At 48.0% G+C, this 16,664-nt stretch overlaps 1 protein-coding gene across 1 annotated transcript in view; it reads right to left on the bottom strand.

Annotated features, from left to right (window-relative positions):
• prr12b (proline rich 12b) overlaps window positions 1–16,559 on the bottom strand; it is a 22,974-nt gene extending 6,415 nt beyond the window's left edge. The window contains exons 1-8 of the mRNA XM_031569959.2: window positions 16,253–16,559; window positions 8,641–8,798; window positions 8,197–8,358; window positions 3,360–8,041; window positions 2,921–3,103; window positions 1,985–2,059; window positions 709–1,271; window positions 1–228 (exon numbers count right to left, since the gene is read on the bottom strand). The exon at window positions 1–228 is cut by the window's left edge and continues 244 nt beyond it. Of these exons, the coding sequence (XP_031425819.1) occupies window positions 1–228; window positions 709–1,271; window positions 1,985–2,059; window positions 2,921–3,103; window positions 3,360–8,041; window positions 8,197–8,358; window positions 8,641–8,798; window positions 16,253–16,335 (6,134 nt within the window). The 5' untranslated portion in view covers window positions 16,336–16,559. The remainder of the gene's footprint in view (window positions 229–708; window positions 1,272–1,984; window positions 2,060–2,920; window positions 3,104–3,359; window positions 8,042–8,196; window positions 8,359–8,640; window positions 8,799–16,252) is intronic.
• Between the last annotated feature and the right edge of the window lie 105 nt (window positions 16,560–16,664).

The following is a 16,664-nucleotide window of genomic DNA, read 5'->3' as shown; positions in this document are numbered from 1 at the left end:
GCTGGGGGGAAGGGAGAAGGACAGGGAAGGGCGGGAGGGGAGGGACTGCGAGGTGGGAGCTGCTGCTCCTCTTCCTCAGGAAGCTGGGGCTGGGAGGGCTCCTCCTCATCCTCCTCCTCTTCTAATGGAAGAGGAGAGGGGAGGGAAAGTGGAGGAGGAGGGAGTGGAGAGGGACATGAGGATGTGGGAGGAGAGGGGGAGAGAGAGGGGGGTGAGGGTTGGGCTGGAACAGGAGCTGGCTCCGATGGAGAATCTGTGAGTGATTGGGAGAACAGTGGGGAAATGATGTTAGTGTTGGGATGTTTTAATTGACAATGTCTTTCATACATTATAGCCTTTTTAAGGAATTATAACATAACTACACTACAGCTACAGCTAATGGTGGAACCATCTTTCTTCCTACCTTCAACTTTAGGTCGCCCCAGCATCTCATACTCTGGCTCATTCATTTCCTCTTCCTCTGCCTCTCTCTGCTCAACTCTCTCCTCTTCCCTTGTCCTTTCCAGCTCCTGTTCCTGCTCCTGTTCCTGCTCCTGTTCCTCCTCCTGCTCCTGCTCCTGCTCCTGCTCCAGCTCCTCCACGTCCTCCTCTTGCTCTTGCTCTTCCTCTTCCTCCAGTTTCTCCTCCTCCATCTCTGTTTGTTGCTGCTCCTCAGTCTGCTCTGGGGTGGCAGGTTGAAGCCGTGGGCTCTGTCCATTGGCTTGCAGTGCAGGTGGCGTCTCTTCTTCCTCTTCCTCCTCATTTTCCATTGGTTGAGCATGTGTTTGAGTGACAGGCTCAGGCTCAGGCTCCACTGGAATAGGAGGGGGTGTGTTGATGGGGGAGGGAGTCTGCTGCATGTGTGGGGTGGGCGGGGATGGCGTGCGAGGGGGTGGAGCTGACACCAGGCTGTGAGGCGTGTCATAGAGGGCGGAGATAGCTGAGGAGATGCTCTTTTGCAGGTCCTGGTTCTTGCTGACCGAGTCCTCCTCATCGGAGGAGAAGGATGGCAGCGTCTCCAGGTTCCTCTTCAGCTCCTCATCCAGCCGCTTGCAGGGGCTCGGACAGCTGCTCAGTCCCAGGGACCCCTCCCCTTCGCCCTCCCCAAACGAGGGAGCCGGAGGAGGTGGGGGTGGAGGTGGTGGGGGAGGAGATAGAGGCCGAATACCCCCCTTCACAGAAACAGAATCCACAGGGTCCATGCCAGGACCAGTCTGCTTCTTGCCAGTCTTTAAGAAGTCCAGGAAAGAGGCCATGAAGCCAGACTTCAGCTCTGGGTTCTTGTCCTCTGTCTGATAAGGAACCATGACAAACAGCACAAAGATTAATAAAAGACAAAGTGAGAGAAAAGGAGTGAATAGAAAGGACAGTAAATACAACAGAGGGACAAAAGAGACAACCACAGAAGAGTAGCATGAAAGTCACTGACAAAAAAACGTGCTTGGTGCAAGATACACAGAGGATATATCTGCAGAATATAGTTCTTACATGACCTTTCTACTCTCATTTTTTTATTGACTTTATTTTCAGTACTATCTCACTCATTTGTGTCTGTCTGCAAAGGTAGTTCACCTTACCGAACAGCAGAGGCGCTTGAGGATGGTTGCTATGATTGTGTAACCTTGGCAACTGCTACCCTAGCAACAGCCAACTCTTTCTCTCCCTTTTTATTGCATTTTTAAGGACAGAGCAATTACAGTGGTTTGTCAATCATCTGAGTGCAGGTCTGCACAATGCCCTCTAGCGGGAGCCCACTTTCACAAAGGGGCCTGCACTCACACAAGCACACATATACTGGATGTACAAATTCGCAAATCTGGATGATTTGTAGGGGGGGGGGGGGGTCATGCTTGATGCTACTATGGTGATTCACTTAAAATAATTAATAATAATATGTTATGAGACATTTTTCCACACCCTGCTGCTGGCTTGCCTCCCTTCCTCTTCAAGGAGGGATGTGAGAGCGTAAATTAATAATGATGCACAGAGATGTGTGTGTTCTCACCGAGCTAGAGAGTTTCTGCATAGCTGCCCATGCTTCTGGGGTCATCTGCTCATCCATGTCTCTCTCCCAGGCCATCTACGAGAGAGGAGAATCATTATAACAGTCTTTTACTGGGCATTATACGTTTCGCCTCTACAGGCTACCTGCTGCTGTGGCAACAAGTCACCATTTTACCTCAGTTTTCCACCAACGTGGAGTTAGAGCTCTTGGGTTCTACAATGTCTGTTGGTTTGCTTCAAGCCTCTGTGCTATGGGCTCCCTTTGTGCATGTTCTGTAATTTAGACTTAACAGCCAAAGACAGGCTTCAGACAACTACTGCTCCCCACAAATCAAGAATATTTTTCCAAAGGTTACACATTCTTGTAGACAAAGAAAACTAGAAATATCACTGGTTTTCACCGGAAACCACCACATTAATGGCCTTTTCCGTCCTTTCCCTCCCCCTCATGTTCAAAATACATCATGCTGTCATATAGACAATATCTAATTGATGCTCTTTAATTATTCAGAATCTTCAGGCAAGTAACCTTCACTGCAGGTCTTACATGCTGTATTTGAAATGAGCTGATGCTTACAAAAGAGCCTCCTGATCTTCATAGTTATGGTTTGTTGGGTATCCACAGGTATTTGCATTTGTTTTCCAAACAATATAAGGCCCTGGACAATTGTGTGATTAATATGTAACTGGGATCAGTGTAGCCCAGCAGTTAGTAGAGAAAACACTGCATAGTGGTGTTATGATTCAGATAAACCTCTAAAACATTCATACATCTTCCACAAAACAATTATGTGCATTTCTTATCAATCACAGCAATCCCATCAACAAGTGCACTGGCCATGTTTTCTGTCTGTGGAAGTCTTCCCTACACTTTAGTGCTTGTTTCACAGCCTTCCCCTCATCACTCATCTTCCCTCTAGGGCCCTGCGGTCCTCACCTCTGGAACCTTGTGCTTCATCTTCTCCTGGGCTCGGTTCAGGTCCAGCCCAGCTCCAGGACTGAGTCCCAGGGAGGGGGCGGAGCCCAGCGACCCGTCCGACAGAACCTGGTCAGAGCTGGACATGGAGTCCGTCCTCAGGAGGGCATCCGAAGAGGGCATGGAGGGGATGGGCAGCTTGATCTGTACGAAAGAAAGGAGGATTGAAGGTAAAGAGTAAGTGATGGGTAAAGGTACGAAGCTAATAATGTGGACATTAATGAAGAAAATAAGGGGAGGAGGTTATTTAGTTCCTTTCTACTTGAAATCATTAGCACATTTCACAAATGTTAACTGTCCTACAGTGGTAAGTCACAGAGGCATTTAATGATTAATATACCACTAATATAGCTGTCAATCTCAAAATCATCAGAGTCCCAGTTTCCATTCCATGTCTCACCTTGATTGGCCTGATGGGCTCCTGGTGTTGCTGCTGGGGCAGGTGCTGTTGTTGTGCATGGTGCTGCTGCTGGGGATGCAGGTGCGGCTGAGGGTGTGGCTGCTGATGCAAGTGCTGCTGTTGGGGGTGGTGGTGCTGTGGTTGCTGTGGGTGGTGTTGCATCTGTACCATGTGCGTTTGTTGTTCCTGTGGGTGCTGGAGGTGTTGGGGTTGGTAGTGGTGGTGCTGTTGCTGCTGCTGCTGCTGCTGTTGCTGCTGTTGCTGCTGTTGCAGATGGAGGTTCTGCCCTTTGTTCAAGTCTTTCTGCATCTGCAGCATCGCATCCTCCTTCCTGCCCCGACCCCTACCTCGTCCACGCCCCCTGCCTCTGGTCTCAACCACTGCTGTTCCCATTAGGCCCTTGAAGTATGGAGGCTCTGGGAGTGGACGAATTCGAGGACGCCCCCTTGGCCGGGGTGGTCCCTCACGTTTGGGTTTAGTCGGCTTCCTCCCTCGCTTCTTGGGGCCATCCCTTGGCAGAAGTTGGGGAGGTGGACCAATAGAGGAGTATCCAGATGACTGGCAAAAGTCCAGGTCACCCATTAGTGGACTCAAGGTGTCTATGCTGGAGCCAGCACCAGACTTTCGGCAGCTGGACACCAAGTCGGGAAGTAGATCTGGAAGTCGACGGCTGTTCAGACGGATGTCAGCAGGTACATTGGCTTTATCCTCATCATCCTCAAACTCGTACTCCTGGGCATAGTTCTTCTTGACCTGGGCCTGAGAGTTGGGGTCTCTGCGCTGCTTCAGGAGGTGGAAAGAGCTGGTTTTGAGTAGCTTCTTGGGCCGAGAGGAGAAGATCGGAGATGTTAGTCCCCCAGAGCCAGAGCCTCCTCCAACTCCTCCACCCATCATCTTGTTTGCAGAACCATCTCCTCCCGGGCCAGTTCCTCCCAAACCCATCCCAGGGTTCTGGGACTGAATCAGACCCAGTTGTTCAGTGTTGACAGTGGATGGAAGCTCATCAGTCTTTAAGGAATCCAGGTCCAGATGGATGGTGCTATTTCCAGATTCTGAGAGGCTATGGCAGTACTGCTCGTACCCTTGGTCTCCGTGGTGACTCATCATATCATAACCGCTGCCTCCAACACCTGCTTTAACAGGATCCATCCCATCCTGTCCCTGTCCACGTCCTTCAGACATGCCATCATGCCCCCCAGACACAGTTGTACCACCCCCTGGCCCTGCACAACTGGTCTTGTAGTCTTCTGAGCAAAACATGTCCTCCATGCCAGGAAAGAATGACCGGTCCTCATCTTGGAGCAAAGAATCTGGAAAGCTAATGGAAGTCAAAGGCATGTACCTCTGCTGTTGCTGCTGATTCTGACCCTGGGAAGTTTTAGCCCCTGGGCTTGTGGTGTTAAACTGGTGCTCCTTGAGCTGGTCTAGTTGGCTCTGGGAGAGCTGAGGCTCTGGCTCTCTTGACTGGGCTTGAGTCTGTGGCTGGGAACCTCGAGATGGTGGCTGCATATGGTGGGGATGTTGGTGGGCTGAGTGGTGGGGGTGGGGCTGTTGAGAAAGGTGGCTATGTTGGTGGGGGTGATGGGGGGCCATGTGATGCATGTGGGAAGAAGCTGACAAGCCAAGGTCCGGCTCAGAGAGGAAATCGTGCAGGTCCGATGTGGTTTGCTGGGGATGATGGGACTGGTGATGTGGAGGAATCCTGTGCTGTTGCTGTCTGTGATGATCACTGTTTTCTCCATCTCCTCCCATTCCTCCATGACCACCTCTGTCGGTGCCAGCCCCTTCTCGGCTGGTGGTCCTGGAGAGGGAACGCTCTAGCATATCCAGAGATGATACAGAATTCTGACTTGCTTGGCTCTGGTCTCGTTGACTTCCACGCCCGTAGTGGGACTCTAACGCCTGGGACTGAAGTTGGAGCTGCAGCTGAGAGGTCTGCGACTGAGTGTCCACTCCCCCAACACCTCCAGCTCCTGCACCTCCTGTTGGCCCGATCATGGCCTGTTGGTTCATTGAGTGCTGCTGCTGCTGTTGCTGTTGCTGCTGGGAGGTCTGCTGGGCCTCCATCTTGTTCCGAGCGGTGTGAGAGAGGACGGACTGAAGAAGGTGGGCTGGCTGAGACTGCTGGGATTGGTCAGGAGGAGAGTCCATCAGGGAGAGGTTGGACTGGGATTGGTGCTGCAGGTCAGGGGTCTTCCGCAGGTAGGGTATTTCCGCTGGATCAGGGGGCTTCTTCAGCTCCATGTGGGTCTGTGAGAGGGAGTGGGGGTGGGGGTGCTGGGCATGCTGAGAGTGCTGTGCGTGTGATGTGTGGTGGGCGTGATGGCTGTGCGGGTGAGGGAGGTGGGAATAAGGGTCACCCCGGCTGTAGTGGACCACAGAGCCCAGGGAGTCGTGAGGATGAGGGTGAGGTGTGTGGGAATGGGAGTGTGGGAGGGAGTCAGAGTTCCCTCGCCCCCCGCCAGCCCCTGCTCCTTGTAGCACTCTGTCACTCTTGACCTGTTGGTGGTGGTGGTGCTGCTGCTGCTGCTGTTGTTGATGCTGCTGCTGCTGCTGCTGCTGCTTCTTCAGAGTCATTTCTAGCTGGCTCTCCAGACCTCCTGCTACACTGGTACCTGTGGACCCTGGAGCTGTGTTGTTGGTTGCACTGTTGGTGCGGATCACACTTTGGAGGTGGTACCGCTCCTCAGAGGCCTTGTTTAACTCATAGGCTGATAGACTTTTACCCCCGTCTCTGGACTGGGGGGCCTGCTGTGGTGTTGGCTGCTGCTGTGCAGAAACCTGGGGTGGTGGCTGGGCATGGTGCTGAGAAGGGTGGGGTGCAGGGCTTTGTGCATGTAACAAGTGCTGAATTAAAAAGTCATCATCGTCCTCCTCGTCCTCCTCCTGTGGCCGCTCTACCCCAAGCATGTCAGTGTCAGGCTTAGGTTTTGGAGGGGTGGGATGGTACGACTGGGGCTGGGGTTGGGGACCTCGTGTGTCAGGGTAGCCCTGGGGGGAGGACAGGAACTGAGGGGAGAGGACAGATGAAAGGTACTTGTTGCCCCCAGCTCCTCCAGGGGATTGGGCTGGTCGGGTAGGTGCCGGAGAGTGCATCCCTGGACGTATTATGCCAGATCCATTGGAGGGTGATGGGCTGGAATCCGGAAGATGGTATGAGCTTCCTCCACCTCCACTCCCAACACTTCCTCCACTTGAACCACTGCCCCCACCTCCTGAATTACCTCCCACTGACCCAGAGCCGCTCCCTGTAGAAACTGCCCCACTGCCTGACCCCAGAAGTGCAGGAGAGTGTCCCGGACCACCAAAACTCAGTGACGGGCTTCCTGCTCCTCCAAGTGAGGGTGGCAGAGAGCCATAACCGGAATCTGACCCATACACCACCTCTGCCGAGAAGGATCTGCCTGTCACCCCTAAGCCACCATAACCTTTCCCAGCACCAACAGTGCTAGAACTTAGGTCCTGGGCCTGGGGGGAGCTGAAACCCCCATATGGCTGGGGAAGGTGGGAGGCTTGTGGGTGGCTTGGAGAGTAGGACTGTGACTGCTGCTGAGGTGGCGTCTGACCAGGTAGACCAGCGGAAGGTTTGACAGGGGCAACAGGAGAGCCATAGGCAGACAAGCAAGGCTTGGGAGGTGCCTGCTGTGGCGTAGCAGAGGATACAGGTGGAGGGGGTGGTGGAGGGGGAGGAGGTGGAGGGGCTGACTGAGGTGGGGGCTGTTGTCGAGAGGGGGCAGATGAGGAGCTGGAGGACGGGTTGGGGTTGGAACTGGAAGAGGACAACGATGAGGAAGAGGTGGTGGAGGAAGCAGAGGGTGGTGTGTGGGGCGTGCGGGATGAGGAAGAGCCCGAGGAGGAGTAGCCACTGCTAGAGCTGGAGCTTTTGCTCCCTTTGCCGACGGTTCCTCCTGAACCAGCCGATGAGGAGACTGAGGAGGTGGTAGAGGGGGTATAGGGGGGCTGAATGATGGGTCGGTACACCTGATCTGACCGCGGCGAGGGCTTGGGGTCTGAGGATGGACTATGATCCCCCAGGGGGCTACAGGACATCCCTCCATGCCGGTGGTGGGGCATCTGCTGCTGATACCCCCCTGCCCCACAGCTGAGGTAATGCTGCAGGGGGTGAGGGGTGGATGAGGGTAGCTGGGACTGGGCAGGAGAAGGGCGCTGGTAGTGTTTAATCACACTATCTTGTCTAGCCATGGCCCTCTCTTGGCTGGATGGTGGCTGGGGTGGAGCTGGCGTGGAGGAGAACACAGAGCTGTTGTACAACTGGGAGGACTGGTCCTGCAACTGGGACGAGAGCAGGTTGAACTGGGGGGGCGGTAAGTGTCGCGCAGATGAGGAGGTCGGAGCCTGCGAAGGTGGCCCTCCAGATGGGTCTTGGGACCCTCTGTAGGCTGCTGCCCTCTGGTCGGACAGCAGGCGATCAAAGCCTAGGCTGGACTGAGAAGGCGTCTTGATGTGCAAAAGGGGATCATGGGGTGACAGAAGGCCATTTGAGGTGGGGCTGAAGGTGGGTGTGTCCTGGAGTGAAAGTGATGAAGTCACCCCTGGGAAAGAGCGGCCTGAAAACGAAGCAGGGTGCTGATAAGCTGACAGTGCTGAGGAGGAGGGGAAAGATCCGGAGCCAGGGAGGGCACCAGAGATGAAGAGTTCAGCTGGAGCAGGGGTATGCATTGCTACACCAAAAAAGACAGATAAAAGAGAAATGGAGAAATTGAAAGACACTTAGTGCTTAGACCAACTGTACAAATACAGCATCTATCAAAAATGACTTTCACATAAAAATGATTTTCACATAACAGCTGTATAGTTCAGTGGTCCCAGAACTCACCTGTCTGCCAGGTAGGGGTTCGGAACTGTGAGAGAAGGGAGGAGGCAGAGGGGGGTGGCTGTGGACCACGGGACTCCAGTGCAGATATTAGGTTCATGACGGATGCATCAGGACCAGAGGGACTGGAGTGATGCAACCCAGCATCAAACAGACCTGACAGACCTGAGAGCAGGAGGGATGAACCTCTTTAGAGCTATACACAAACCAACACCTAGGCAAGTACACAAACACCTGAGCAAGTACACAAACACCTGAGCAAGTACACAAACACCTGAGCAAGTACACAAACATCTGAGCAAGTGCACAAACATTTATGCCAGTTTGTGTCAGGTATTTGTATTTCGCTAGGGGTCAGTTTTACAGCATGTAGTATCACTAGTTTGTTGTTGAAGTGATAAACTTTAAATTGGCAAAAGGCTCTGTGTTGGAATGTGCCATCCTTACCCAAGCTCCTCCCTGCTGCCCCCCAGGCTCCACTCTGTCCAGAGCTCCCCGGGTGATGATTGGTTGCATAGCCCTGCAGGGGGTGGGGTGTGGCGTAAGCTTGGCGATGGAGTAGCTCTGTGTCGGGATGAGAGGATCTGGAGCTCCCATACACCAGACTGCAGAGAGAAGAGAAGAAGAGACAGAAGGGGTGGGTGGGGTGTGGAGGTAGATTCAGACTTCAGCAATGCTTCATATGCTAATTTCAATTAAGTAAATAAACAATATGGTGATTTACAATGAATAACGTGTTGACAAGGAGTTATGATTATCCTTGGTAGTTAGTTTGTAAGACAGAAGAGCATCTGCACCAAACAAAAACGACTCTTAACTCCTGACTCTTAACTCCTGTCCTTTCAACTGATATTATTTTGTTGCTAGCGCTTTTCCTCTTGGCAATTGCTTTGTTTGTGTAAATTACAGGTTTTGATTATTTTCTACGTTTTTCAGTTTGTTCCTGCTGTTTATACAAAACCAGAGGATCGGTTTCAGTTTGGTTTGTTTTTCATCATTCACTCCTTAAATGAACAATATTGTTATCCTCTCCTCCAGAAGGCTCAGAGTAAGTCCAAAACTAAACCTTGCTTGGGTTGCTGACTCCTCATCCCCAAGTTCTCTGTCTCACTAGTAGATTACAACCATAATCTGTCTTTATGTATCCACACCCTCACTATTAGATTACAACCATAATCTGTCTTTATGTATCCACACCCTCACTATTAGATTACAACCATAATCTGTCTTGATGTATCCACACCCTCACTTTCCCTCGAAAACGACATGATGCATGATGCACATGGCTGATGCATTCTGGGTCACACCAGTAACATTCATATAAACTCATCTGATGACTTCCCATATGAGGACTAAGATTAGGTCTGAACTGAGTCCAGTTTTACATGTGGATTCTCAAGATGAGATCATAGTTGGCACCCAGCATGACTCGTCTCTGGCAGTCTAGAGAGGACGTGATTTGTGTTGTGTGGGACGGGCGGGGTGGGAGATATCTCCACCAATACATCAGCAAGTTCCAGCTGTTTGTGGGACGCCTTTAAAACCTAGGAGAGGAATCTGTTAAGTTGGTGTGCTCCCAACTTACTCTGCAGTACCATGAAGACCCTCCCAGTAAACAAAAGGAAAGATGCAGTCTGTTTGATTTACATGTGTCTAAGGAGGCTTGTGAGATGCAGTCTGTTTGATTTACATGTGTCTAAGGAGGCTTGTGCTGCATCCATCCTTCAGTCTGTTTGATTTACATGTGTCTAAGGAGGCTTGTGCTGCACCCATCCTTCTTGAGTGTGGTAAGACAGGTAATTACAGTGCAGTAAATCAGGAAAAGACTCAATAATTGTAAAGTGCAAAAAAATACAGCAGCCCGCTAAAATGTGTTTGTCAACTAGCTGTGATTTCTGTTCCAAGCATAGCTCTCAAAAACTCCGGCCAATCCTGTGACTGGTCAATCAACTGGTCAATCAACTGTGACTGGTCAATCAACTGTGGCTTTCTGGGGTTGCAGGCTTTCAGCGGCACCCCCTCTTCTGAGTCCGTCAGAGAGGAGGGCAGCTGGGCAGGACTACTGGAAGGAGAAACACTGCTCTCATTGATGAATCCTCAGCTCTGGCCTTCAGAGTCAATTACAGAACACTTCCCACACTCCCCTGCCTCCGTCGTGACCGCAGCTCAGTCAATCTACACCACACTCGCGGGAAAATCCAGTTTAAGAGGCCACAGACACTGCACACACACACACACACACACACACACACACACACACACACACACACACACACACACACACACACACACACACACACACACACACACACACACACACACACACACACACACACACACACACACACACACACACACACACACACACAGGTGTCCCTCTAGATGTTGGTAGCTATACACAAGAATACCAAAGACTAGTCAGTGAATAGATGCAGTGATTAATCACTCCAATTTTAATTGATGAAAAAGATGAGGAGCCCAATCATGTAATTTGATGAGATAGTTGCCAAACACAAGTAATTCGTTTTTACCCTTCCAAGGATTGGCTTCACCCTTAAGCCTACTGATTGCCCTTCAGTCTTTCTGACTTCAGAGTGATATTACGTTACGATTCAGTGCAACAGGATACAGATTCACAAATGTATTTGTGATAACAACATTGTAGAGGACAGGGTGTACAGCAAAAAAAAAAAAAAAAAACATGTTATCCACACTGAAATGTTCCAGTTGAACTGTGCAGGATTTTAAATATTGACCTTTTTTCACAGAAATTGAATAAAATGATGTTGAGATTGAAATTAATGAAATTAATGAAATTGAAGTCTTCGAAAATAATATAAAAATTCCACATCACCTCTAAGGCCTATTTTTGATTTATAAATGTATTCGTATCTCAACATCTCTTCTGATCACTTAATTCCCCCTTTCCTTAACAACGGCGTAAAGTGAATGGAGACTAGGCCTCAAATATACTCCCTTGCAGACGCGTACACGGACAGCTGCGGACATCGTGGATGCGTAGTTGTTCTTATTATACTACCTTGGAGGACACTTAAAAACATGTAGTGGCTGCACACAACAAGTTGGAGGGTACACCGACATTCATACAGAACCTCGCGTACACTCTCTGATGATGACATTTACGTCACTCGGACTGTAGTGGAACCTCACGTACTTGTGGATGAAAGTATAACACGTTAGGCCCCATTCACATGACAATGGTGTTTTTGAAAACGATGCTGACACGGCCCCAACATTTTACCCAATTATGTTTCATTCTCGCCTTCCAAAACCTCCACCACGTCTTCAGTGGCAATGAATAGAAAATGTATTTTTGATTGTCAGACACATCATGGTAATCAGACAATTTTTTCTGTTTCTATGAGGACATACTTTATCGAAACATCAGCAGCCAAAGCCCTTTCTGGGTTTATCTGATATGAAGTGACGCTAAATACTACAGCAACCTTAAGCAGTCAAGTTCACTTCACTGGGGAAATTCTAATTGCCCAAACCATTGCTGATGTGGAAAAATAAATGATTTATTGGACTCATCTCCTCTCGTAGTGCCATTGCTTTGATAATAATCTTGTTTAGTTGTAGACTATAACTTGCAGTACAGGTTATGCAAGAAATGTGATCCCTGATAGCAAAAAACCAGTGGACCCGTGTTTTCCCACTGGAGACAGAGCTGGCAGTCCGCTGGCCTTTTGCTCTTCAGTTTTCTGGTGGTTCACTGGTGAGTGCCACTCACTTTCAAAACAATCTTTTCTTGACTTATTTATAGTGAATTTTCACCAACCCTTAACATTTTTATAGATGTTACCAGTGCGTAACATAAGTCTCTAATTGACCATGTCATTGTTCACATTGAGAGCCCTTTAGAAGGCTGTGAACTTCTTTTGTTTAGTGGCTGATATTTTAAATAGACTATGCCAAGGACATGATGTAGAAATTCCAGGAATTGCTAACATTATATGTTATTTTCTTAATATCCACGCCCAGTTACACTAAAGATGATGGTGGTCTGAGAGCGGACCAGAAATGGCACACAACCAGTAGGATGCTGACCAAAATCCGCCGGTGGACAGATATATGCTTGCTCTCTGATTTTTTAAAACAACCTAGCTATCAACAGCATTTTCACTCATTTTTGCATTTCTTTGCGGACGCGGATGAATTCTCAAAACATTGTCGTGTGGATGCTACATTTTTTGATAACGCAAAGAAAAACCATTTTCAAAACATTCTGTTGCCGTGTGTATGGACCCTGGCACACACACACAAAAGGTGGAGCAATTTCATGCAAATAAATACATCCAGACTCTAAGAAAACAACAGCTGTCAAGACAAAATTATGGTGGGCATTTGGGTAGTCATCAGTAGTTAATTTTGTCAACATGTGAGCCCATTCCGTATTACATCTTCACCTATCACTTACCCCCTCTCTGCAACCCTCTGGTCCTGCTTCATCATCTGTCTGACCCATCATTCTCCTGCCTGCTCCTCTACTCCCTCCTCTCTGCATCCCATCATTCTCTTGCCTACTCCTCTACTCCCTCCTCTCTGCATCCCATCATTCTCCTGCCTACTCCTCTACTCCCTCCTCTCTGCACTCTCATCTCCATCCTCAGCACCAATCCAGCTTCCACCCTCTTCCCCTTCCCCCTCTCTCTTTCTCTTTCTCTCTCTCTCTCTCTCTTGTTTCATTTGATAGACAGTAGTTCTCAGGCAGTGAAAAGGAGCAGGAGGTAGTAAATTAAGGGATGAATTAGCTAGCTCCATTAAATCTGCTGTATAGAGCCACCACTAATGATGGCGGAGCTCATTCCACATAGAGCTTCCTAACAAGAACATGCTGTTTATAGGCATTCAGAAGGCAGAAGCCTCCATTCATCAGGGACCACCAGTACCACCATAAATACAGAAACTCCCGTTAGTTTGCCGTTTCTTGTAGATTTCTGAGCAACTTAACAATATTTAAACATTTTGAATAGATTATGTTAACCATAGACTGAACTCCACGTCCTCTGTTTGGACAGCGAGCGCATCAGCTGATCACTACGTTGTTTGCATGATGGATGTCATGTAACAGTATGCAAATTCTGAGTGAAAACATGTCCTGCCAAACAATGACTACTAGTTTCCCACTAACACGCTAAAATTCTGTACTGCTGGTAAATGATTATTACAATGAATACTATTATTATATCTATAATATAGGCTACTGATTACCAGACAAGAGATGCAAATAGGTGCCTTGCAGAAGTATTACTAAACTTCTGTGAATGATGAGTCTCCATCAGCAAATGAAAGTGACACTCACACTCACGGGCGGGGGCTGGAGGAGGTAGGACGCCCATTTCATGACGTTGAAAAGTCCTCTAAAACAGCATCGCCCTTGCAAGGTTCAGGATGAATTTAAACTGTAGATGGCATATTGAGCCATTTTCAACCCATAAAATAATGATTTTTATTATAGTTATAATAATTCTGTCAATATTATCACAAGCATTGATGTGCTTCAACACAATACAGCCCTATCATTTAGTTTTTTGTTTTTTAAACACATTTTTGTTTGCAGTACCTTTTTAATGGTGGTTATCAGCAGCTCAGAGCCTGAGCTCCATCAATCTGGCAGTAAGTCTACTGATGCCCTTGAGAATCACGATCATAAAGCAACTCGCAGCAGCAACACGTCAACATTCTACACTCACATCAGTGCAGGAAAACTCCAAGAGGCTGATACAATTGGGACTAAATACACAAAGGGTGGATGGCTGTATAGAGTACAAATATGTAACTGTATAACACCACAGCATATTTGACATTTTAACACCTGGACATAGATCCACACAACCATTAGATTACAGCATTGGTTGGTTGACTGGCAGTAACATCTTAAGCAAACAGGCCGGTGGTAAATGTTGACATCAACAAGCAGAAGTAGTTGCTTTGAAATGCATGTATGCTTAGACATGAATGCTGTGCAGTGAACTGCTGATATTTAGAAGAGCTCCCACAACAGGGCAACTATGAATTAGTAGAACTCCTAAACAGTTATTTAGTAACATCATTTGATACATGGGTAGGCTATAGGAAGATATTGTATTGTATGCATGACTGATCTTCAAGTGGTCATTTTTATGTAAAAAGTTAGGCAGCAATGGGGTTCTGGCTGGTTAAGCAGGAAGCATTGAGCTGTTGAGAGATATAATTGTGTGATAACAAAGAGACAGTGGCTTATACTTTTCTTGCAAGATAGGCATAGAATGCAGAAGATTACTGCACAGCCTACTATGTCTTTGCAGAGATTTATAGTCACTTTAAGGCGGAGAACGGGTGATTGTTTTTCGCTAACCTACAACTGAATCCACAGCGCGCATCTCCACGTCCCCTTCGCTGGTGATGGATACATGAACGCACGACCAGGATTGATTTGGTTGTCACGGCGACTAGCTACGCAGCTGGGCAGCCTTTGAAATTCACAGGCCGCGAATCACTGAGAGAGACGGCCGAGTTTGGCAAATGGAAACGTAAGATAGATGCGCTATAGTTCAAGACAGTAGGCTACCAATTTCTGGGTTGCAGAACAAAATAATGTATCATTAATTTCAATAGAAAGAAAAAAAACAGTTGGTTGTAAATGAGCCAGCTATGCTAAGTTCCTTCGTTGATAGCTTAAATTAGCTTGCTAGCTTACTGGCTAACACTGCAGCTGTTCATCACATAACCAAGACTAACGTTAGCTTGTAGCGATCACACTGGTCTGTTAATCTGGTTTTAATTTAGATGTTTTAAAATTGACCTGACAATGTATTTCAAAAATATATTTGCACTTCTGCGGACTGTGTAATAATTCCGTTGTAATGTAATCTGGATAGTACATTATATCATACAACACTAGCCTAGCAACGTTAGAACAACAGTCGGTTTCCCTTATCTAAGAGAATAAGAGTATGTAACATTACCCAGTCTCTATGCATAGGTATGTCTTTCAAAATGCCAGGAGTGGGCTTGCTAAAGGAAACGAGTCTCGTAATATGAAACTTGCTTGACAACTAGTCTATTGTAGTCTACCAACTCTGCATCAATCCAGATCAATAAAATTGCCAACTATTTCTATTCAAAAATATAATCTCACAGTGAGAATATTAATGTGACTCACAACATGAACTGCAGTTTCGTTATAATCTGTGTGGTACCATGTCATGCTTTAGTAGTCTTATGTATATGTCTTACGCAATGAAGCCTTTTTACAAAAAAATTTTTAAAGTCAAACTACCTTAAAATATGCTAGTGATAACGTGATGCTGCATTGTTTACATTATCGTCTGTAATCAATAAAAACATTTCCATGCTCGTTATTATCAGCATATGGATCTAATTTTAACCCAGCTGGCTTGCTTTTACAGCACAGAGAAATAATATTGCACCACTGTGCATTTCTCGAATTAAGGCCGTTCCATTTTGCAGAACACATAGCCTTGGCTAAAGTGCCAAGCTGCCTACAGTAGCTAGCACTCCTGGCATCATCAAAATGCATTTGATTTCTGTGATTACATGCCTCCCAATGCTGCCTTGTCAACTCACATTGCAACCCATGCGCTAGCTGAGACAACTACATTTGCATCACAGGAGTCAGGGGACGTAATGCCCTGCATGCTCCCCTGTGAACACAATGAACGTTTGATTTTTCATTTTTGATAATACGCTAGGAAGCTAGCCAGCTAGCTGCTACGATATCCTTCATCCCATCCCCCTTCTTTTCGCCCCTCTCCCCCCTCCCCTCTTTTTCTGTCTCGGTCTACCTTCCGTATTAAGCATTGCCTCTCAATCGCATTCCTTGCATTTTCTAGACACCCCCTCCTCCTCCACTGATAATGACAATAGCCTACTGATAGATGCACCTGGACCGTGTTAATAAAATCAGTGTATGAGAAGGAAAGCCTGATTATGGATTGCATTGCGTCCATAGGCATGGCATTGTTGCAGCCAGCTAACGCGTGTTTATGCATTCAGTGTATGAAAGTCCACTTGCACGAGCGCAACCGCCTACCTTGCCTTTGCTGATCTCTCGTAACTCCATCCCGTTCCAGCGCCCAAATCTCCGAATCCTGTTCCAGGATAATTTCTATCCATTAAAGAAAAGGCTAGGGATGAAGATGGAGAGACAGAGAGGGGGAGGGGAGGGAGGAATATCCTGAATTGTAGACACTATCTCTCCCTGTATCCTTTCCTCTGCGCTCGGTGTCTGTTTATTTCTCCCGTTTCACCAGCAAGTCCTCAAGAATGGGACCAGCTTAGAGGGGGAGAGGAATGGAGGGAGGAGAAGGAGGAGGGGGAGATGGAGGATACAGAGTGGGGAGGAGGGGGGATTGGGGGGGGTGTCACACCAACCACCACCACTACCACAAAAATCCGGTTCCCGTCTTCCCTCCCCTCTCTTGCCCCAGTATATATTTCAGTGC

The sequence above is a fragment of the Clupea harengus genome, chromosome 1 (genome assembly GCF_900700415.2).
Source record: "Clupea harengus chromosome 1, Ch_v2.0.2, whole genome shotgun sequence".
Taxonomy (NCBI): domain Eukaryota; kingdom Metazoa; phylum Chordata; class Actinopteri; order Clupeiformes; family Clupeidae; genus Clupea; species Clupea harengus.
The sequence above is the reverse complement of the archived record's forward strand: the minus strand, read 5'-3'. Positions and strand labels throughout refer to the sequence as shown.